Source organism: Vespula pensylvanica, chromosome 1 (genome assembly GCF_014466175.1).
Source record: "Vespula pensylvanica isolate Volc-1 chromosome 1, ASM1446617v1, whole genome shotgun sequence".
NCBI lineage: Eukaryota > Metazoa > Arthropoda > Insecta > Hymenoptera > Vespidae > Vespula > Vespula pensylvanica.
In genome coordinates this window covers 18008106-18033105 of record NC_057685.1, presented here as the reverse complement: position 1 = coordinate 18033105, position 25000 = coordinate 18008106, and the positions used below count along the sequence as shown (strand labels likewise).

General features: G+C 38.8%; 1 protein-coding gene across 22 annotated transcripts in view; it reads right to left on the bottom strand.

The window, feature by feature from the left end:
* The window catches only part of LOC122631257 (mediator of RNA polymerase II transcription subunit 15-like), a 379865-nt gene that overhangs the window by 350596 nt on the left and 4269 nt on the right, over window positions 1-25000 (bottom strand). For 15 of the 22 annotated variants that reach the window (XM_043816735.1, XM_043816744.1, XM_043816706.1 and 12 more), the window contains exons 2-3: window positions 3458-5009; window positions 2495-2684 (exon numbers count right to left, since the gene is read on the bottom strand). The exons of 1 other annotated variant lie outside the window; for it this stretch is intronic. In XM_043816735.1, the coding sequence (XP_043672670.1) occupies window positions 2495-2680 (186 nt within the window). In that variant the 5' untranslated portion in view covers window positions 2681-2684; window positions 3458-5009. Of the gene's footprint in view, window positions 1-2494; window positions 2776-3457; window positions 5013-5608; window positions 5671-25000 lie in introns of those variants that run through there. 6 more of the 22 variants (XM_043816755.1, XM_043816717.1, XM_043816785.1 and 3 more) reach the window with 4 other exon arrangements.

Here is a 25000-nt window from a genome sequence, read left to right as displayed (position 1 = left end):
GATATACACGTATATACACGTACACAATAAGGACAATTTAATGCGTCGAACTCCGATCGTACGTGCCGATATACGCGCGAGCGCGCACATGTATTCGTTCGTTCACGTGTACGTCCCAATGAAAGAGACTTCTATGAGGAAAAAGCCATACTCGAGAGTCTGATTTTATCTTTATCCGTATTATTACGTCAGATATCAACGAATTCCGTACGATCGTACTTGGTAAGTTTGTGTTTCATACATACGCTACATATCTATACACGCTCTATATATGTACGTACAAAATTATTTAAAAAAAAGAAAAAAAAAACAAACTTTTCTAAGCTCGTAATTATTAATAAATAATAGAATAAATACATATCGTTAATGTTTATTGGAAATAATAAAATAAAATAAAAAAAAAATAATAAAAAAAAAATTATCTATAAGATATAATTGATCTTTAAAAATCCACGTAGGAACTTTTGGCCCACCCTCTGCGTATATCGAAATAATATGGTTTTAATCGGTATTATTATTTTTAACGTATCATTATCCCCTCCTCCGTACGCGTATACGTAAGTACGTTATATCGCGTATCACCCGTGAGAATTTCCGCGTTCGCGAAGAGAAATTGTAATCGATTCGTTAAATGGTTAGAATACGTAGACGTGTTCACAATTATGATAAGAGATATATACCGACATATTGATGCATTCTAATTCAACGATTACCTTCCGTTACTATATCTATAGACGAGAAAACGTTACCAGTTAGATAGGTTCTCGTCATCGTCATCGTAATAATATAATGGAATTGTTATGAAACGCATCAATCCAAACACTATGGAATTTCTCCATTGTCGTAGAAGCAAATTCCTTCCTCTTAAACTTCGACCAGTTCGTAAGTGCTACGTACCTTTTGATATATAGATACATACGCACCCATTATATATATATATATATATATATAATATAATATATATACATAAGTATCCATATACCTATTTGAGAACGCGTTAACTTGTCACACGGTACGTATATATTCTACATAGATTTCGACGTTTATTCAAATAAAAAAATACGTATCGAACGAAACATATAAAAGAGTAAGTATATATTTATATATTTCTATCGTTGTAACGTACAGTTCGATTGGTCGAAAAATTCTTACAAATAATCTTCAAACTCGTGTTACTCTTTCTTTCTTTCTTTTGTTTAGTACAATTTCTATTTCCCTTTTTTCAGATCGTAATAATTAGAAGCTCGACGACTACGATCGGATAATAATTTTTCGAGAAAGCTTGACTGATTTGTCAAATCGTCTAAATACTTTTATCCCCAGGGCATCTCGTTATTACCGTAGCTCTGTATATATTAGACGTAAAAAATTTCTCTTTTCTGACTCCTGAATCGATTTATTCTTTGACGAGGAATATAATTCGAAGGTTAAAAAAAAAAAAAAGAAAAGAATAAAGAGAAAAGAAAAGAAAAAAAGAAGAGGGGAAAAAAGTAAAGGAAAAAAGAAAAAGAAAAAAGTATGATAGAGATCGACGTTCCCTTATTTAATCAGAGAAAAGGGTCTATTTGCGTCGTCGGGCCTTCAAACGTAGTACGAGAACTTTCTCGAGATAAAAGATTATACGCGATTTTTACGCAGCAAGTATATAAGTCTTTTTTCACCCCAACTCCCTTTTCTCGCTTCTGCTCCCACCCCCGCCCTCTCACCTATCCAATTCGTCGAACTCGCGAAAAGAACGACTTTCTCTCCCCGTCGATGAGTCGTCGTCGTCGTCGACGACGACGACGACGACGACGACGACGTCGACCCTCAGGCGTTGAATAATTGTCTCTATTAATAACTGCAAATTCAATTTTCACATTCAATATCCACGAGAGAAGGCATTTAGACGGGAAAAGAGAGAGACAGAGAGAGAGAGAGAGAGAGAGAGAGAGCGAGAGAGCCACACCCTACTCGTATCTTTGCTACCACCCCGCCCATTTAATCGTGCACGCTGTTATATATATATATATATATATATATATATATATATACCTATATCTATATCTACACCTATACACATATACATACTTTTATGTGTATGTGTGTATGTATGTATATATATATATATATATATATTTGCGTTTCTTACGAATAAGATCGTCGACCCTACACAGTATAAAATCGTGAAAGTAACGTCGCGAAAATATTTGTTTCTCCCCTCGCTACGATTAATATAATTTTCTTTTCTTTTTATCAAAGATAAACAAATTCTATCGTCGATTTATATTCGATTATAATATAATAAGTAGATATAAACGTAACTGCTAGTTATTCTTTAATGGCTCATACGTTAAAAAAACGTACGTGCGAAGGACGTACTCTCGTTAAAAAAAAAAATAAAATAAAATAAAAGAAAATAAAGGAAATAAGATAATGACGATATATCGATTATTTTTGATCGTCGAGCATCGTAAATTCAACGATTAGAATATAATAATGTTGCGTGTATTACCTTGATACTGTCGTAGCAAGCAGTGACCCGTCCATTCTGCACCTCGACGTTGGCTGGTGGATGAGCGAACTTGCACTCCGTGTCGGGCCTGGTACACTTGTTGCGTTGAAACTCTCTGCAAACCTCGAGCTGTAGCCACCGCGAGTCCTTGCCATTGAGTAGGTTATTCATATTGACCATTGCCATTCTCCTAGTCCAAGAAGAACGTACGAGAGACTTGTATCTCTCTTTCTTTCTTTCTTTCTTTCTTTCTTTCTTTCTTTCTTTCTTACTTTCTTACTTTCTTACTTTCTCTCTCTGTCTTTGTCTATCTCGCTGTTTCAAGCGAGAAGAAGAAGAAGATGAAGAAGAAGAAGAAGAAGAAGAACAAGAAGAAGAAGAAGAAGTAGAAGAAGAAGTAGTAGTAGTAGTAGTAGTAACGCTTGGCTAGACCGACGAAGAACAAGAAGTTGAGATCGTGTTGTTGTCGTCGTCGAAGCTTCCTTCCTTTTACTTATTATTCTTTCTTTCTTTATTTATCTATTTTCTATCTTTCTCTTCTTTTCTTCTTGCGTTCACTCGCGTCGATCGATCTTTTGTCAATGAGATATATATATATATATATATGTGCGTGTATGTGTGTATATAAATATATACATACACACACACTTGTTTTCTCTTCTTTGTTTCTCCTTAATCGAGAGCCTTCGACCACGCGGCACCTAGGTGGATTTCGTGAATCGAGGTCTTTCAAATTCTCTCACATACGCTTCCTACGCGAAGTAGAAGAAAAACAAACACACTCTCACGCACGCACGCACGCACGCACGCACGCAAACACACAAAAACACACACGGAGAAATAGACACAAGCAGCAGCAAGAGAAGTCCAATCACCCTCTTTCTCTCAGACCTCGGAACCACGGAATCGCAAAAGTTGCCGCGGGTCGGTTGCGTACTTACTACGAACCACCACCCTTCGTACCTTTCCGTAGAAAACGACGAATGGAATAACTTTGTTTTCTTTCCTCCTTCCCTTTCCGATATTTCTTCTTGGACAAATACGTGGCTTGTGTCTCCTCGTAGTAATTTATTATTATTCCCGCGGGATTATTATCGCGAAACTTTTTCTTTCTTCCGTTCGACTACGACTTTCGTTAACGGGAACCGTGAATGATCCGGAGGACGTTGCGCGTCCTTATATTCCCGTCCGAATACCGCGAAGCGCTTATTCTCGACGGCCCGTGCGCTTTATTAGCTCTCGTTATCGATTCGGTCGGTCGGTCGGTCGGTCGGTCGGTCGGTCGGTCGGTTGGTTGGTAGGTAGGTATGTACGTATCAGTCGTAGCAAACAGAAACTAGACTGATCGTTGTTGCGCTGCTACTACTGCTCCTGTTGTTGTTGTTGTTGTTGTTGTTGTTGTTACTGCTCTGCACGGCGATGGGTTTTAGAAGAGATTTTGCGGCGAAATAAAGGAGAAGTGCGAACTGATGATGTATGTATGTATGTATGTACGTACGTACGTACGTACGTATCTACGAGTCAGAGTTATTGGAGTGAAAGAGAGAAAGAAAGAGAGAGAGAGAGAGAGAAAGAGAGAGAAAGAGAGAAAGAGAGAGAAAGAGAGAGAGAAAGCTTTCTTGCAAAAGGGCGAACACCACTCCGTTTTTCGTTGTTTCCGTTGCTCCGTTATTAGTACTGTTCTTTCTTTCGTTCTTTTTTTGTTCGTTCGTTCGTTTATTTATTTGTTTGCTTTCTTATTACTTTTTGATGGAAGCTCCAAAAACGTTGTACGCTGTGTGCGTTTTTCTACTACTTGTACGTGTGTTGCTGGCTTAGCTGCTGACACTCGTCGACTCACGGAAGATCTCGGACTTGTCCGAGGAAGAAATACAAGTAGTAGTAGTGTAGTAGTAGGTAATAGTAGAGTAGTAGTAATAGTAGTAATAGTAGTAATAGTAGTAGTGGTGGTAGAAGAAGACAAAGATGAAGAAAGAGCCGATCACTCCGTTATTTTGTTCCTTTAAAAGGCCTTTTCCTCTCTCTCCAAGCTCCGCGAACTCCTTTCTCTCCTTTTCCTTTCCTTACACCCTCCTCCTTCTCTACTCTACTCCGTAACTCTTCTCTTTTCGAGCGAGCAAAGCTTGTGGAAGCCTTCGAAGCTCTCTAAACGTCGACGAAGACGACGACAACGATGATGGTTGTTGTTGTCGTTGTTGTTTTTTTCTTGTCGATGTTGTCGATGTGTCGTTGTTCTATAGGCGCGATCGTTGCTTTTTATACAGTCTGCTATTGGCGATACTGCTGCTGCTTCTGCTGCTGCTGATGGTGGTACTGTTGATGCCACTGCTGTTGTGCTGCTGCTGGTGCTGCTGCTACTGCTGCTGCTGCTGCTGCTGCTGTTGCTACTACTGCTGCTGCTGCTGCTGCTGCTGCTGTCGATGTAGTGGCATGTACTGTATGTATACGTGTCTCAAAAAGCCGCTGGTGGTGTCCTTCAAGCCGGTTTCAAGCCAACGCGTGTCTCGTGTCGAGTCTACTGGAAAGGAAGGTCGGTCAGGAGGAATCGAAAGTTATAAAAAAGATTGGAGAGAGATAGCGATCCGATTTGGAAGAGCGGTACTTAGACGCGCGCTCTATCGATAGGAGATCAAGTGAGCGAGTGAGAGAGGTGAGTTGTAATAAACATAGCTTTTGTGAATTTGTAAATAATGAGGGAGAGAGAAACGGACAGATAGACAGATAGATAGAGAGAAAAAGAGAGAGAGATTTCGGTATACAGAAGAAACAAAAATAGAGAGAAAAAGAGAGGGGGAGAGAAAGAGAAGGATAAGCACGTGAAAGGCTAAAAAGCGAGTAGTGGGGTAGAACAGAGAGAAGGAGGAGGAGAAAAAGAAGAAGAAGTAGGGGAAGGAGAGGGGAGCAAAGGTCCGGTTCGTAGGTCGATCCGTGTCGGGTCGAAGGACGAAGGCCTGTGAGAAGCTGGAAGAGAATACAGAGAAGGGATTTGGATAGAAAGAAAGAAAGACAGAAAGGGAAAGAGAGCAAGACCGAAAGAGATAGATAGATAAAGAGAGAGGGTGGGGAGAATTGCGAGTTAGCGAGTGACGTTGCGCTTCCGTTCTTCGGATTTACGTCATTTATTCGGCGCGCTCCAGAGGCTCCTCCCTTATGCTCGGACTCCGGATTCTGCTGTTCTGGAAACATACCAAAAGCGAAAACTCGCGTTACTGCGGATGCAAAGGCTTAAAATGCTTCTTGTTCCAAGGGTGGGGCAAAAGGGTGAGGGGGAGGGGGTTGGAAGACTACGCGGGGTTCCAGAGGCTAAAGGGTCCGAGTCGGCGAATACACTGGGATAGAAAAAGACGGAAAAGGATAAGAGAAAATCAGAGAGAGAGAGAGAGAGAGAGAGAGAGAGAGAGAGAGAGAGAGAGAGAGAGAGAGAGAGAGAGAGAGAGAGAGAGAGTATCGAGGACTCTACTAGTCGAAAGGGTCGAGCAAAGGGCGTCGAGTAATACGGAGAGTACTAGCAGTCGGGTTTTCGAGGGAGCGAAAAGCTTAGGCCGAAAAGATAAGAGATATATCTATATATGTATATATGTATGTATGTACCTATGCATATATAAATGTATATATATATATATATATATATATATATATATATAAACAGAGAGAAAGAGAGAGAGAATTTAGAAAAAGCGCAAGGACTACCGGTGCAAGCACGCCTAATTAAGTGGCGCGAAGCATATGTAATGCCGAGGATCCAATAACGAAAGATAATAACGCCACAAATTTTTTTCCCTCCCTGGCGTATATCTTTCCTTTTTTTTTCTTTTCCTTCTTCTTTTTTTCTGTCTCGTGTCTCGTTTTTCACCCCTTTCTCTCTTCTGTATCTTCTCTATTTCTTTCTTTCTTTATTTTCTTTTGTGAATCCTATAATTTTCTTTTTTTTTTTTTTTCCATATACACACGAAAATAGCTACGTATTTTCTTTAATACGCGCACACACCGCACGCACACCCACACTCGTTTACTTTTTATTTATATATTTATTTATTTATATATTTCGTCCGTCGCTTTGGTTTTTTTCTCCTCTTGCTTTTTCCTCCTCTCGTTTCTTTTTTAATTTACTTATCTTTTTCTATTTCTTCCGCGCTTTTTTTTTTTCTTTTGTCCTTCGCCTAACAAGTACGACCCGCCTCTTTCACGCCCCCATTATTGTTAATTGTCCATTGCCAAGAGATGAAGAGAGAAAGAGAAAGAGAGAGAAAGAGAAAAGAGAGAGAGAGAGAGATTCGCCCGGTTATAGACTTGACGCTAATAAGATAGATAATATACCGTGCAACAAAGTATATTCGCACTTCGTAGAATATCCTTTAAACGATAATTCGTCGTTTCTTGGGATAAGCGAACTTGGAAAATCGGACTCTTTCCTGTTAGAGACAACGTGTTAAAATTAGGAAGGACGTATCGCTTAAAGTCTTTTGTTTTTCAGAAATACGAAAGATAACTACTATGGTAAACTTAACGACATAATTACTGAGAGACCTCGCATAGAAAAAGGATAATCTGTGAAAGCCACCGAGAGGTTTAGAAAGCTAAATAATTTCACGCATTTATCGAACGTTTAAAATTAGGAAAAATTTTCGAAAAAGTATTTTAAAGATATATGTATATACATATATATTATATCCAACGAGTCTTCATGTAGATAATTCTAATTTCTATATCCATTTAAAACTTACTCAATGTTTCATTAAATTTACGACTGTGGTTTAAATACTTAAATACTCGGTGGTATCGGTTACAATAGTCTTTTGTGTTTAGAAATAGGAGAGATTGTAGCAAACTTAACGACTTAATTATCGAAATACCCTTCCATAGAAAAAGGATAATCTATTAACGATACGCGAAAGGGTTTAGAAAGTCAAAACGATTTCACGTATTTACCGCACAACTAAAAGACGTCAAAATTTTCAACGACCCAGGTATATACCACGTTTCATTGACTGTTCAAGTAGATAATCCCAATTTCTATATAACCATTTACTACGCTTCATTGTATTTTACAACCATGGTTTAGGTACTCGGTATCGGTTACAATAGTCCTTCGTGTTTAGAAATACGGAAGGTGTCGGTAAACTAAACGACATAATTACCGGGACAACCCCCATAGAAAAAGGATAATCTGTGAAAGGGACCGAAAGAAAGGTTTACAAACCCAAACAATTTCACGCGTTTACCGAATGGCTAAAAGTCAAAAAGTTTGCGAGGAAAGGTCTTAAGGTGTCTATATATATATATATACATATATATAATATATATATAGGAGTACAAAACATGGGCTTTTTGTATATTGCCGTTTCCTCTTTCGACTTTCATCGAAGCGTTAAGCCACGCGCACGGGTCACAGCTTGTCTCGAGATAATCGTACTACCTGGGTCGTCAGGTAGATAGGTGGGTAAGGTGTAGTTGATGTTTTCGAACTACCAACCAACCAACCAACCAACAAAAAGAGACAGCGAGAGAGAGAGAGAGAGAGAGAGAGAGAGAGAGAGAGAGAGAGAAAGATGGACAGACAGACAAACAGAGAAACAGGTACTTAGGTACGACGGTTTCTCTTAAAAGAGAGAATACACGAAGAGGGATGAAAATAGAGAAGAGGTATGAACGGGCGCTCGTGCAGGCGCCCTTTTTTCCTGAAGCAACTCACTGCGAACAACACTAGAAAAAAAGGGCAATAAGTCTTAGCCGGAAAATGAGACGGGTGTATATAGGTACGTATGTATAGTATGGTATAATAATATAGTATAGTATGGGTATATACGTATGGATGTATATATGTATATAATGGAGATGACACGTGCTCGAGCTAAAGTCCTCGAGTGTCAATCATAAGAGCATAAGAGATTTAGAACGAGCATATTTATCATCGAGTTAACGAAAAAAAAAAAAAAGAAAGAAAAAATCCTATCTAATGGTGGCCCTTGTTTATGATATTGCTGTCATCGTTATTATATAATACGTAGGATTTTATATATATATATATATATATATATATATATATATATATAAATAGATAAACACTACTACGACTTTCGTATTATATTACAAGAACGATAATACGATATTCATTTATATCATAAATCCGATTGTATGATTATAAATTGTGTATCGAGTAGCTTACACTTCGGTGAGTCGGAAAATGAACGTTCTAAAAGAAAAAGAAGAAAGAAAGAAAGAGAAAGAAAAGTCAAAGTTCAAAGAGGAAAATGTGCACAAATAAAAGAAAAGCTTTCGTTCTTATTCTCATACGAGTAAAAGTAAAAAGAACAAGAAGAAGAAGAAGAAGAAGAAGAGGAAGACGAAGAAGAAGAATAAGGTAAAAAAAAGAGAGAGAGAGAGAGAGAGAGAGAGAGAGAGAGAGAGAGAGAGAGAGAGAGAGAGAGAGAGAGAGAGAAATCGTAAATAGAGAGTACGTTTTTGTAAGCTTCAAAAGGGGATGGGCATAAGTAACCCCTTAAGCCGAGTTCTCGGCTTCTGTCGTCGCGCGTGGGAAAGCTTCTCGCGGAAAAGTAGAGGTGAGTGAGTGAGTGAGTAAGTGAGTGAGTGACTGGGTGGGTGGATGGGTGGGTCGGTGGGTGAGTGGGAACCGTAACTTCTTTCCGAAGTGTCTACCGTATGCTGTTCGCGCGCTAACTCGCGAGAGACATAACACATCCACCTTGATCTCGAGCATACGTTAACCGTTGAAAAACTGCGTTTACTTATACGAAACATAAACATTACTTTGAGAAAAAGAGATAGAGACAGAGATAGAGATAGATATAGAGATAAAGATAGAGATAGATATAGAGATAGATAAATAGAGAAAGAGAGAACGTAGCTCTTATCCGCGGTTCGTCCGTTTATCGCCCGTGTGTACTTTATGTGCGACGCGGAGACGGTTAAAAAGTAAAGGAAAATGTACACAGATAAGTACGGACTATGCACATGTGTATATATGTACATAGTGTATGTGTGTGTATATATATATATATAATATATATATATGTCTGTGTGTGGGATGTGTACACGTATGTACGCATGTACTGGACAGAAAGGAGACTATAGTACAATTTCACGTCGCGCAAAATAAGCCGCTTAGGAAAAGCGGCAGCGAATCGCAATTTCTCTCGCAACTCTCCGACAACACGAATTTACGTTGTCGTGCGCGATCGTAACGCGGCCTGCGAAGAAAAACATAGAAGGAATGAAAAAAAAAAAAAGAAGAGAAAAAGAACAACTCCATATTTTCCTCTGATATCGATGAGAAGGGTAACGATGAGAAGGAGTAGGAGATCGTCGAAGGATCGTCGATCTAAATCGTCGATTGGAATACTAACGAATCGATCTTTATTTTTATTATTATTATTATTATTATTATTATTATTATTATTATTATTTTATTGATCAAAGATACGTAATTAATTTGCGACCTTTTCTTTCTTCTTTTTTTTTTTATTTACCTCTTATCTTTCATAGTAATCAAGTAAGATGCGAAAGATAAAAAGTCGATATTCTGATGAAACTGTAGTAGAGTGTGTAAGCCGATGAAGAAGCAAATAAAAAGAGAAAAAGAAAGAGAAAAAGAGAGAACACGAATTTCTATCGGATTGGCTCTTTGGGAGAATCTCGTTTCGTTTTTGGCGCAGTCGATTGAAGAGATATATATATATATATATATATATATATATATATATATAAAGATAGATAGATAGAGAGCGGAAAGAGCACTTCGTACTATAAACAATATTAATTAACCTGATTTTTATATATACCTATGTACAGAAATGCCGGGACTATTCGTTTTAATTAATTTTATAGAACTCATGCGACCGTTGTAAAAGGAAAATTCTACCTATAGATAGGAATATCTAGCTATATCTATTTATCTATACGTTGTATAAAGAGATACAGATAGGATAACATACATATACAAATAATATATATATATATATGTATGTATATATGTACGTATATATATATATCTATTTATAAGAAATTCAGGAACAGTTGGCGAAAAATCGATCGATCGATCGATCGATACTTCGTAATCAGTTAGACTTTGAGAGGATTTATCAACAAGATATAATTCAAAGATCGACAGAAAATACTCGTAGGTACGTAAGTAGATATACTCGAGTAAGTCTATTCCTTCGGACATTTTCAAATAAAAGAAGGAAACATATGGAATCTTTAGTAAGAATCTTAAATAAAGAAGTTTCCAACGGAGATTAAAAAGATCCTCTGTCGAAAATGTTTAACTAGTGGATAAAGTTATGAATCTCATTGGAATAATTATCCCGAAAAAAAAAAAAAGAAAGAAAGAAAGAAAGAAAGAAAAAAAAATGTCCGAACTTGGCGACATGAACAAAAGAGGACGACAAGACACACATATATACCTATTGTGACTCGTACATCTGTATGGTAGAGTTTACGAGCATATAAATAGCTAAGTAAAACTACGAACGGACTTTTTGTTAACTACGTATGTATATCGAGCGTATCGACGGCCGAGATCGAGAGACAGACACGATTAGCGTACCTACATATCTATCGTGACTCGCGTGCTCAAGAGGCTCGGCTCTTGGTAGAATCGATATACGTGCACGAATGCGGCTTCGAGCTTCCTCCACTTCTTTCACGTGACTACCGCAGAAAAGAGGGCCGACCAAATCAATATCTCACACAGACATTTCGTCGTCGTCGTCGTCGCCGTCATCGTCGTCGCCGCCGTCGTCGTCGTCGTCGTCGTCGTCGTCCTCGTCGTCCTAGTCATCCTTGTATCTACATACGTCTAATTCGATATCGCGTATCGATCGAATTTCTAATTACACTTTTTACTGCTGTTCCTATATTTCTCATTTCTCTGTTTCTCTTTCTATGTCTCTCTCTCTCTCTCTCTCTCTTTCTCTCTTTACCCTTCGCATTCTGACGCAAAACTAAGTTTAACCACTAACACGTTAAAGCAAGCACCAACCAAAAGGACGAAGGAAATTTTCGACTAATGAATTTCGTTAAAAGCCAGACAATCATCAAAGTTTGTACCATAGGGTCAAGCCCGGTCTATATCGTTGATCCTTTTAACGTCGTTTACCAAAAGGGACACACAATAGTGAAAATACACTACGTTCTTGTCCTCTCCCGTCGTTCTAGCACGGACTATCATACAAAAGTCGGATTTTCCCTTCCAATTCGAACGTAAGCAGGGAAATATCTTGAAGAAACTCGATATGCGTGTTTCCTAACGTAGAAACGTCGAGACACGTATATGTATATACACGTGTGTGTATGTGTGTGCGTATATATATACACTCTAAGGCAGCTAGTAGCTTTGGAATCTCTTGGCGTCATGAAAAATGCATTCTCAAAGAAAACTCTTCTACGTGAACCGTCGAGTTTTGGACCTTATCCTAGAAGCCGTCCTTCCTACGTACGTATCTCTCGAACTTTCAATAAACCGGATTATTCTATTTCTCGAACTAATACTCTCGATTCATTCGTCTATTTACGTTTGTATATTACATCTACTTACTTATAAATATATCGGCGAATAAACATATACCCTACATATTTTCTATTTGAAAAGAAGAAGATTTTAGTATCAACGAATGATTATTACTTTCGATGATCCATCAAAATGAATAAATAAATAAAAAATATATATATATATATATATATATATATACACACACACATACACATATATAATATATACATATCTGTCTATATACATACATACACATATATATAAAACTATATATAAAAGCTAAAGAAAAAGGAAAAACTTTGATCCCCACGCGTTCGATACTAAATTTGCATGAGAAAATCTATTTATATCGTTGCCATTATAAAGCATCGGGTGGATAGGTGATTGCGGTCGATTGTAAAAGTTCGATGATGCGAACACAGCCGTCGTTGATAAAGAGACCGGTGTTGATAGACAAGCGTGAGCGCGTGAGAGAGAGAGAGAGAGAGAGAGTAAAGGTGATAGAAACGAGAAAGAACGGAAAAGCAGGCAGGCAGAGAGATAGAGAGAAGCAGAGAGGTAGGCAGGAAAAGAGAAAGAGAGGAAAAAACATGATTTTTAACGTTTCCAATAGAGCGAGCAGCCGATTACCGTGCCTATGGCGTATGGCACACGGTAGAGAGGAGGATCTAACACCAGAGTAAGCACGGACTCGTGTTGGTCTCTTCTCCCTTCGTTCACGGATGAACTGCGAGAGCAGCGTACCTACACTCTCGTTCTCGATGCTTGTAATAGTAGTCACACCGCTTTACCTTCGTACGTTCGTAATAGTAAAAAAGACAGAGATGGAGATAGACAGAGAGAGAGAGAGAGAGAGAGAGAGAGAGAGAGAGAGAAAGAGAGAGAGAGGGAGAGAGTGGAATTAAAGTGGAAAGAAAAGCGAAATTAACGATATGAAACAATGAGAATGACCATCGCGAGCGGCTTAAGGGCCTGCGCTGTGAAAGCGTAATAGAATTAGGAACGATTAAATTAGCTAAAAGGATTTTCGGTGGCACGGTGTATAGTGTGTAAGAGAGAGAGAGAGTGAGTATGATAGTGGTGTGGTGTAGGTATAGCGAGTATGGCAGCAGCAAGAGAGGAAACTTCGTTTTCGATATTCCTAGTCGAGAGGAGTATTAGCCTACAAACCTGCAGACCAAGGTCTGCTGCAGTAGACGAGCGAGGCTTGCAGCAGAGCAGAGACTGAGGAGGAAAGAGCTAGCTAGCTAGCTAGCTAGCTACGGTGATTATGAAGGCGTAAGTGGTACGCTTACGCGATTAATATATTTTCTAGGGAGTACCTACGCAACACGCTTCCTCGGTATCTTACGACGTTTCGTGCTAACGTATTAGGCCCCCTGTGCTCTGCACGGGCCGTTCTTAATGTTGCCTCGGGCCAGCCAACGGCAACGAGGGGGCTGGGGGTGGGAAGGGTGGGGACGATTAGGCCGACGCCAGCTCTCTCTAATGACGGTGCTGTAGCTTTGCAACGCTTATGCTACTTTATCACGAAGCCCAGTTCTCTCTTTCTCTCTGTCTTTCTCTCTTTCTCTTTCTCTTTCTCTTTCTTGCACGTGCGCGATTTTACTTGCTACATAGTAGCTAGCTAGCTAGCTTGCTTGCTCGCTCGCTCGCTCGCTTGCTTGCTTACTTGCTTACTTGCTTGTTTGCTAGCTAGGCTCTCTAGTTGGGGCTTTTCGTAACCGGCACCACTTTGTGCTAGTGGATTCTCATCTCGGTCGAGTGATCGATAAGACTTCTTCTTCTTATTATTATTATTATTCTTGTTTTTCTTCTACTTATTTTAAATTCATTTACAAACGTATTAACCGTGCGCGCGCGGACACACACGCGTTAGGTATGTTCATTTAAATGGTACTGTAAAAGTGAAAAGTATGAAAGAATGTAATTAACTCGAAGTAGTTAAGTCGGTACTAATTTTATAGCTCGTAGGAAGCGGAAAATCGAACGATTCCGAGCGACAAATTGTGGAGTCATGCGTGAACATCGCAAAGAGGGAACTACTTTAGTAACTAGGGAGAAGCTTTTCAGAGTACAACCTTCGACAAGTTTAGACGGATGAGCTTCTTTTTTTTTGTATCGCTCAATTCTCTCCTAATCCATTAAATGTATGTTCCTACAAACTGCTCCTAATGTTTTCTTCGACTTCTTCTATTAGAGAGGATAAAAAAAGGAAGAGATAGAGATACGGAGAAAGAGAGAAAGAGTTTTCTCGTCTTTGCATATATATATATATATATATATATATACATACATATATATATATATACACGATCTTATAGCTCGAGAAATTCCAACGCAGAGAGTCTGATCCTCTTGCCACGCGATAGCCGACCCCTTCTGCATCAGCAAACTGAGAGAAAGTTGTAGGAAGCGGTCTGAACCTTACCGACTCCGGCTAACGCAAATCACATCGAATTTCATTCATTAAGGAAGTCGAGAAGCGAATAAAACCTTAACGTTTTAGATTTCTATTTCTTTCTCTCTCTTTCTCTCTCTCTCTTTTTCTCTTTCTCTCTATATCTCGCTCTTGTTTGATAATCATTTAAATATTTCTATAACACTCGAAACAATTTCAAACTTCGTCGTCTATTTTGTTACAAACAATTTCAAGTTTTCCTAACAAAACTGAAATACCTACTTCTCTCTTACGTTAACAGCATTTTCGCTTCGTCTAACGATAATGTACGAAAAGAGAGAAAGAGATTGAAAGAACAAAAAAAGTAGGGCTGAGAAATATAAGATAGCAATGGAACATCTATTTTGGGGTGAAGATACAAGAGACGATTCCACTTTACACAAGTCGACCATACTCGCAGGAGACAGTTTTCCTTTTTGTTTGTCCTTTTTTTTTCTCTTTTCTCTCTTTCTCTCTCTCTTTTTTTACAAGATTATTTTCCCCTAACTTCGGACATAATGTGTAAGTACATATAGAGACATATACACACACATAGAGTAAAAGAAATGGACCGGACTTGGACAACAATCTTTTTAAAAGGACTGGCAAAACCTTATACCATGTAGAAAGATAAACTTGACAACTGCTGTAATTATCGATCCAACAATGTTATCATTTGTATGATTCTTTTTTCTTTCTTTTTCTTTTTGTCTTTTTTCCTTTGAAAGTCATGTGATTAAAAAAAAAAAAAAAAAACTAACATACGCTCCCATACATTAGATATATATATATATATATATATATATAAAGTAACATATTCGCATCGCGTAAAGCTAATTAGAATCGCAGTCTGTTCTCGTTCACGCTATACAAATTACCTAGCAGATTGTAACACACCTCGGCGAACTAGTACGGACGTACCAACGTAGAGAAGACGCGAATCGGTAAAGTTTGCCAAATAATTTACACGCTACGTCTAACTGTCAAAATCTTAAATGATTCCTGACGTGCAATGGGAGAGGGGAGGAAAGGCCCTATGCGATTCGTTGCGATGGAGTTATTGCGCGGTATATCGCGTACATTAAACGAGTTAACTTCGTCTACTACGAAGATACGTTCAAAGAACATAGATAAGGGAGGGAGAGATAGATAGACAGAGACAGGGAGAAGGGGAGAGAGAGAGAGAGAGAGAGAGGGGGAGAGAGAGAGAGAGATAATAGAGAATTTCTACGAGTAGAAGGAACGTAAAGGTTATTTGTAAAAGACGGAAATAGAATAATCGCAAATCGTTAGAGAATAACAGACATCATTAAATACTATTAATGTTGATAGTACGTAATCGTAGTTTAATACAAAGTTTTCCAATTAAAAATAAAGTGTTTACGTGGCAGGGACGCTGATTTTTTTTTTCCAAAAAGCGAATCAAAGCGGATGAGTTACGGATATATTCGGCTGGATTGAAATTCACAAGATAATCGTGGAATAAAAACTTTATACCCGGAACAAACAATCGCACCATCACTACTACCCTGCTACTACCACCATCATACCACCACCATCACCACTACCATCACCATACCACCACCACCACCACCACCACCACCACTAACAGCAGCAGCAGCGGCAACGAGACTTTCAGGGAACGACAACGTACGGCTTCGGCATTATCAGCTGAATGGAAAACAATGGCGATATTGATCGGCGATTCGTGGTATTCGTTCGAGTAGGACAGAGAGAGAGACAGAGAGAGAGAGAGAGAGAGAGAGAGAGAGAGAGAGAGAATGTCTGCGCGTGTGTGTACTTCTACATAAACGCGTGAGAACGCGCGCGCATATACACGCTCGTAGATAGACATACCGATACAGGCTGGCTTTATGTCCACGCTTTCGGAATTTAAGTGGCTATGAACTAACAAGTTACTGCATCCGCTGTGATTTCACGAGGGAACATATTTCGGCAAATACTCGCCCACGTCGGAAAATTATTTCTGAGTTTCTGATACACATCGATTCGTCGTCCGTTCGGATAAGAAAACTCTAAGATGTAGTGAGCGATATTCGGGGATAAGGTCGTAAAATAGAAAGAGAAAGAAAAAGAAAAAAAATAAGATAAAAGAAAGAAGAATGGATGAGAAAAAGGAAAAAACGAGATTAGAAAAAAAAAAAAAGATAGGTGGGTGAGTAAGTTAGTCACTCGGATATCTTAAACGCGTGATTTAAAAAAATTGTAATAAGGAATATTCTTTAAAGATTTGCCACATTTCTATGTACATATACATACGTCGTGATGGCAAACGCATGAGTAACGGTTCTATCTTTAAATCGACGATAATACGGAGGAGCATCGTCCGGTGGCCTCGCCGCGTTACCCCGAAAATCACGTGCATCGAATAAAAAACGGAAAGGGGAAAAAAATAGAGAAAGAAAGGGGGAAAAAGAAAAGAAACAGAAAAAACAACAGAGAAAAAAAATCAACCATTCGATCATAATCTTTCCAAGTGTAAACGCTTCCGTGAAACAATCCGTTCGTAGAATAAGCGAGTAGGTTCGAGGATAAAAAAAAAATAAAATAAAAAATAGAAAAATAAAAAATAAAAAGAAGAAGAAGAAGAAGAAGAAGAAGGTAAGGAAAAAGAAACAGAAAGAAAGGAAAAGAAAAGCTCGTGCCAACGTTTTCACGTTGTTCGTTCGGGAGAGTGTGGGCTCTGGAGCGCCACTAAAAATAAAAAGTCTAGATAGGTACCTATATGTTTCTACGTTGCACGGAACGTAAACCGACATAAAAGAAGAAAGAAAAAAAGAAAGAAAGAAAAAAGAGAAGGGAAAAATAAAATAGAAAGAAAAAAAATAATGCGAAGAAAAATCTCCCGTTTCCACCCTCACCCACCCCGTTTTCCCTTTTGGAATTTTACCCTTCGGAAAAAAGCTCAAAAAAAGGTAAAGCATCGTGCGTACGCGTATAAGTATGTGCACGTACATATATATGTACATATATACGTATATGTATATAAAACTTTCTCTTTCTCTCTCTTTCTCTCGAAGAGATCATTAAATCGCAAAAAGCGATGTCGAAAAACGGAAAGAAAAAGAAAAAAAAGGAACAAGAAGAAGAAGAAGAAGAAGAAGAAAGGCGTAGGGTTCGACGGGAGAGAAGCGTAAAGCGGAAGGAAAAACAGCTGGAGTACCGGCCGCGATATATACAGTTGGAGAAAGAGAAAGAAAAAAAGAGAAAGAAAACGAGAGAGAGAGAGAGAGAGAGAGAGAGAGAGAGCACGGATAAGGGGTTAAAAACCGCTGAAAAGCAATTTGAAGGCACACACGGTAGATGCGCATCGGGGCCGCTTTGAAGCCATAAATTCGTACGCGAGCTCGTTCAGCGCGCAGCTACGGAGTCGCGAGAAAGAGAGAGATAAAGAGAGAGAGGGGGGAGGGAGAGAGAATGAGAGAGAGAGGAAGAGGAGAGAACGAGAGAAAGAGAGACCGTCCAATCGGATGTCGCGCTCGGACTGCTCGTTCATGCATTTCAACGCTTGCAAATCATTCATTCTGACTCATTGTCGAGAAGCCGAGCAAGCGTGCTATATATACGCGAACGCAACACACACTGTCACCCGCCCGCAAAATGTTCTCTCTCTCTCTCTCTCTCTCTCTCTCTCTCTCTCTCTCTCTCTCTCTCTCTCTTTCATACACATACTCTGTCTCTCTTTCTCGCACCACGACGGAATTCCACGAGAAACATTCCGCAGCGGTGGATACGCGTTTGGATGGTATCGCGAGCAACACCGTCGCAGCCACTGCAACATGGCTATTTCGCCATAGCCATCATCCCTCTATAACCATCCCTCCAGACTCCTCTCTCTCTCTCTCTCTGTCTTTCTCCCTGCCCTTGAATATTTATCGTTGTTTTTGCAAAATCAAATATAGCGCCCGGAATGAACGCGTCGGTCGAAGCACCGACCCGTTATAAAAACGTAACGATATAACGCCCCGGTAGCCGTTTGAAAATTAAAAAGTCACTTGCCCTTTTCCCAACCCTAAAACCCTCAACGAGGGCTCCCTCGATCGTGAGATAAGAATCTCTTTCTCTCTATCTCTTTTACTTTTCCTTTCTATCTCTGTCTCTCTCTCTCTCTCTCTCTCTCTCTCTCTCTCTCTCTCTGTCTCTCTCTTTGACCGAGTAGTATTTGAATCATTCGTTTGCTACCTATTTATATCGTAGAAAATTTTTTTCTTTTTCGCGATAACGTGTAGTATAATAAATTTCGGAGGAATTCATTTTTATTATGGTTTACGCATACGCGGGAAACGCGCAGGAGAAAAATACTTGGATTGAAAAGTTTGATACGCGCACCCACCCACCCACCCACACACACACACACACACACACACACACACACGTGTGTGTGTGCACGCGTGTGAAAGCACACACGAAAAATTTTTCACCCATTTTAATTTTTATTGTTTACGCTTATAAGCGAATAAAATTGGCGGTCCGCACATTCGAAAAGTTTTTTCATGCTGGAATATCAGCATCGTAAAAATACGCGCTGGCTTTATACTACATACGTAAAATCCACGCGAGAGTAGGTATATCATCTTTATTCCTGTCATTTATAGTGACGTTATGTAAACATCGATTGATCGATCCATCCTTTCGCAGATGCGCGAACGAGATCAATATTTTGTATTGTTATCGTTATTTTATTTCTCCCTTATCCCCCTTTTTAGAGGAAGATAGACAGAAAGAAAGAGAAAAAGAGAGAAAATGAGAGAAAAAAGACTTTTTAAGCGATATAAACGTTAACGATAATTCCAGAACGGATGTAGTTAAGGCAAATAAGGAAAAGTCACGCAACAATATGTGTGCGTTTGTCCTTTGCGTGAGTACGTGAGTGCGTGCGTGCATGCGTACACGCGTGTACGTAGATAAGTAAGCATGTTCTTACTTACTAACGTGTGCGTGACGAACCCCGAAACGTTAAAGCTCACTCAACGAGACGTAATGCGACACGTGCAGCGAAACGAATAGCATTCTTGTGGAACAAATTGATGTGACATCCTTATGAAAGATCCGTCATCGATGTTTAGATCATACTTTAAAAGCTCGAAATAATCGTCCTAACTATCTTGCAAAGTAAAGAGCAAGATAGAATAATGAAAAAGAACTTTTCATCTACGTAAACAAATTCTCCGCTATTTCTATTACGTTTTTATCCGATACTTCAATACTACTTAACTATTAACTAAACTGAAGTAGTTACTAAGAGTTCGTAGAATTGAACTAAAGGACAGACAAGGCGAGATTATGAGATCGTAGAAAAGGGTTTCCCTAGGAAAGAGCTATTCAAAACGGAGAAAGACGAACTACATCTCTCTCGGAAGGTCGTCACGTAGGATCCCTATAACGAGGTACTTCGAAGTTCTCCAACGTCGTCGTTGTCGTCGCTATACAAAATCTTACAGCACTGTCGCGAGAGAAAGGGAAAGAAAGAGAGAGAGTGAGTGTAAAAGGAGAGAAAGACGTTGATAGGCCGAAATATTTGCAGATCATTTCGACGGGTCAACGCCACACTTTCCCCAACCCTGTTCGTCTCCCCTTTAGTTTCGCGCCGCTGAGTAAAACAGCAGTAGCAGCAGCAGTAGCAGCAGAAGCAGAAGCAGCCGCTTGTGTCACGAGACTAAAATTAAAACGAGACACACCCGCGCTTCCATCATCATCATCATCGTCGTCGTCGTCGTCGTCGTCGTCGTCGTCGTCAACCTCGTCGCTACGCGAAAGCCCACGCCTATCTGTATCTGTATGTGTGTACGTATATATACGTACGCGTGGGTATAAAATACGCGTGCATACGTACATCGTACGTATATATCGCCGTTAGCAGCGAATGCAAAGCCGAAGCAAAATCAGCCTTAAGACGAAGGAACTTTAAGCTTAGTTTCTCTCACTCTCTCGTTCTCTAACTCTCTTGCACTTCGTCTATTCATCTCGCTCTTACACTATACATCTATCTCTCTAACGCGTTCACGTTGCTGCTAACGTCTGTTTCTCTAGCTGGCGTTGCTGCTTGCTTCGCTCTGCCATTGCTGCTCGTTTTCGCCGCTGGTGCTTCTCTCTGCTTTGTGCTTTCAAGCTCGACAACTCCCTATTTCTACCCTTTCACTTGCTCTATCTATCTTTCTCTCTCTCTCTCTCTCTCTCTCTCTCTCTCTCTCTCTCTCTCTCTCTCTCTCTCTCTCTCTCTCTCTCTCTCTATAGATACATATATATATATATATCTCTCTTTCTCTCTAAAGCACTCATATATTCGTATACATATACGTAGACTCTATCCATCTCACTCTCACTCTCGAACGAGATTTGGGCTCCTCTATGCGAGAGAAGGAGTCAGGAAGTGTGCCACGTACACGAGAATTTCGTCTTCTTCATCTACTCGATCTTCTCTCTCTCTCTCCCTCTCTCGTTCTTTCTCTCTATTTCCTTCCTTCTCCTTCTTCGAGTCGCAGACGCGAAAACAGCGATGATGCAACTGGTGCTCGTTTCTATCGAGAGAGAATTTCTACCGGAAACGAAGGACGACCGAGAGCCGGATGGCCTTTTCGAGTTATCGACCACGTAACCCTCGATAAGCTCTACTCCGTTACCCACCTAGTCCACGTCGTGCCACAACCGCGATTATGTTTTTCCGAAACGACGAAACGACGATAACAACGACTGAGATTAGAAGGATTCACCTATTTCGTCTCTGTTCTTTCTATACATATATATATATATACACACGTATATAATAATGCGCATAGATATATATGCACACACATATATTATATTCATAGCGATGTATATAAAAAAAAAAAGAAAAAAGAAATGGCGCACGAAAGAAGAACGCACGTGCCTTCCTTTTACATGGAAGAAAATATTCGTGAAAATATTTTCAGCATCGCTTTTCAAAATCGCGAAGAGTGCTATGCTCGAGTTATACATATAGTGACTTCCTCGACTCTCTTTTCTCTTTTCAAGTCGTACATATCAAACGAATCCCTTTGACTTTATCTACTACGACGAGTCGGTCGTTTGATCGTAAATCGAGCTCTGCTTTTGCGTTAGAGTTTACACCGTATGTATGTATATGTATGTGTGTGTGGGTCTCTCTCTCTCTCTCTCTCTCTCTCTCTCTCTCTCTCTCTTTCGCTCCCTCTCGCTTTCTCTCTCTTTCTTCCTCTCTCGTTCACAGAGAATTTCGCAAGGCGTGTTATTAAATCATTTTTCAACGATGAGATATCTCCCCCTCTTCTTCCTCTTTCTCCTCCCTCCCATCTTCCTTCCACCACCTCCGTCGTTTTCGTTCGTCGTCGATCACTTCACGCTGAGAACGGAAAAATTTTCAACTCTCGAAAGTTACTTATTAAACGTAAAAATTCGGTACGTACATACATATGTGCATGCACATATAAATGGTATTGTATGCATGCGATAATCATATATCAAGAATTGTAAGTATGTTAAAACACGCATTGTAAATATTAAAACGATTATAATGTTTTTTTTATAAGATATAAATTCTGTTATATGATATCGGAAGAAGGTGTTATATCTTTCGCAAACAATAAAGTTAAATAAAGTCTTTCTTAAAAATCGAAAGAAAAAAAAAGAGAGAGACAGAAATATATATATATATATATATACATATATATACGACCAGAGATGGAGGCATCGATCGGAATAAAAGGCCATTGTTATTCGAGCTCGAAACTCACGAGATACGATCGCAAAAGATCGTTCTTTATCTGTGTTGTGCATGTACAATGGTGTTCCTAATATACTACCGTCATAGACCATAAAGCAGCGGGTCCCCTATTTCTACGACTCTACGACGCGACGCGTGTCTATATCGGCTTGCTGATCGACGATGACGTCATGAGACAAATCTTGACGATGATGGCGTGCAGGCAAGAAACGGCGTTGCGGCAACGGCACAAGGACGTTTACAAACTCGAACAAGAGAAAGACCGTGTTAACGAAGGCCTTAAAATACTGCAAAATTTTTCTTTTTAGTTAACGATCTTTAGTTCTCCTCCCCCCCCCTCTCTCTCTCTCTTTTATCCTTTCTCTTTTTCTCTTTTTCTTTCTTTCTTTTATTTTGTTTTTTTTTTTTCTTTTCTTTTTTTTATTACTCGACAAAAATTTTTAACTGTACAAGGTGGGATCAAAAAAGTTCCTGGATGATTTTAAAAAATCAATTACTACTACTACTACTCCCTCTCTCTTTCTCTTTCTCTTTCTCTCTGTCGAAACCGTTCGTGTTAATTTTTCTTTCTTTTTCATTTTTATTTTTTTTTTTTCGGATTCCAAAAAAGTTCCCAGGCTTGTAGTTTCACGATCCAAAAAAAAAAAAAAAGAAAAGAAAAAAAAAAGGAAAGAAAGAGAGAGAAAAAAGATATACAGCGTAAAAAATCCTCGAAAAAGAGTAACCCAATTGATTTTTAAAAATCGCCATAAAAACTTTTAGTCCGTCTAGAAAAGTTTTCACTCGCCATTCTGTAATATACGAATAGGATAAAATTGATATGTTAATGCTTATTAGATTCGAAATTAAACAACGAAATTAAGGACAGAGATTAAAGAGAAGAGTTAAATCGACGACCGACGATCGACGACTAATGACGAACGTCTCTTCGTTTTCGAACGAATTTAACTGATACGTTGCTTACTTCCGTCCTTCTTAGTCGTATCATGACGAAAACAACCGAGTCGGAAGAATAAGATAAAAGGAGAAAATTATATACACATATAAACTAGCGTGCCATTGTGCGAACGAACACGAAAGACGACGAGAGGTCGACATGTCAATAGGACACGCCTAGAAAAGGTAAAGTAATTTGATGCGCTAGAATTTAACCACGCGACTGCTAACAATAAAAAACATTACTATCATAGAAATAGAAAGAAAGAGAGAGAGAGAAATAGAATGATGTATGTATAGAGAGGAGAATTTCGAGAAGCCGCGCCTAAGATCCGAGTGTTCAGCAATAAGAAGAAAATGATTTGGTCGTTACGTGTAAGCGTTACTATGAAGAATGTGTACGAGTAAATACGTACGTGCGTATGAATGTATATATGTATGTAGGTACGTAAATGTGTTTATGTTGATCCTTGTTTAAAATCATTCGAAGATCAATAAGAGTATTATTGTAATAATATTGTTATAGAAAATAACGTTATTATTGTAGAATATTTATATTACGAATATTATGATATATATTATAATACGGATATTATGTATACATATATATATATGTATATGTATATGTATATATTAAATCATCGATGACATCGTTCATACATATATAAATAACGAGGATATAAATTAAAAATTAAGTTACACCGTTTATCATCGACAATATCCGTAATAAAAATGATGATAATTATAAAATACCGATAATTTTATGATATAACGTATTATCCATGCCGCATAATTTTCACAACGGAGTTTGATGGCAAAGTCGAGCGATATCGTTCAGAAAAATTTATTGCACGTTAGTTTGCTCTGATAAAATTCGAGAAAGTTAAGATAAATAGAAAGAGAGAAAGAGAGAAAGAAAGAAAGAAAGAGAAAGAGAATTTTAGGATTTGCCAAAGTCTCGTTCTCCTGATAGTGCTGCGTGGCTGCGTTATGCGCACGACGGAGATCGAAAAAGTGGTCGAGCGACGTTCCATCGAGCTAAAAAGACGAGAAGGGGAAAGAGAAAGACGGAGGGGGAGAGAGAGAGAGAGAAAGAGAGAGAGCAGCATTGGAAATTTACGACGACCATAAGCACATACCTACATGCATACGTACACGTACACACACATATATATATTTGTCATGGGATGTAAAACGACATTTTACTTGTCGTTTTACAACTTATTAAGAAATATATTACGAAAGTATCTTTTTTTTTCCTTCTAACGTTCAAGTTCGAACAAGCCGATAAAAAAAATTGTACACCGATCGTAATCACTATGACGCTATGTTTTATTTTTTACCTAAGGTAAGTTAACCCCCACTTGATCTCTCATTTTCCTCTTCTTTTTTTTTTTTTTATTGTCTTAACAAATTTCTAACGGGACAACTATTAAATCTTTTTTATTTCTCTTTTCTTCCGTTGTTTTTCTTCGCATTTAACGCGGAGAAAACTTTGATCGTTTTTCTTTGGTTAACAAAAAAATTCAAATTTACATGCCAGTATAGTTTATATACGTATAGACGTGATCGATCATAAATTTATCGTTTAATAACTATACAAACACACACACACACACACACACACACAAAATCAATTAATTATACGATTTCGTTGTCCTATTCGTATAAGCGTAGTATATTTGTTATTTTATAAACATACCTACGAGTCACGATGACACTCAAGAATGCTACATTAAGAAATGAAGATAAAGTTCATACCTCGGGGGAATTAGTGCGCATATAAACGCAAGTGGAATTTCTTTAAAAAGCCGCACTGTGCTTCTTCCTACTCTCTCTCTCTCTCTCTCTCTCTCTCTCTCTCTCTCTCTCTCTCTC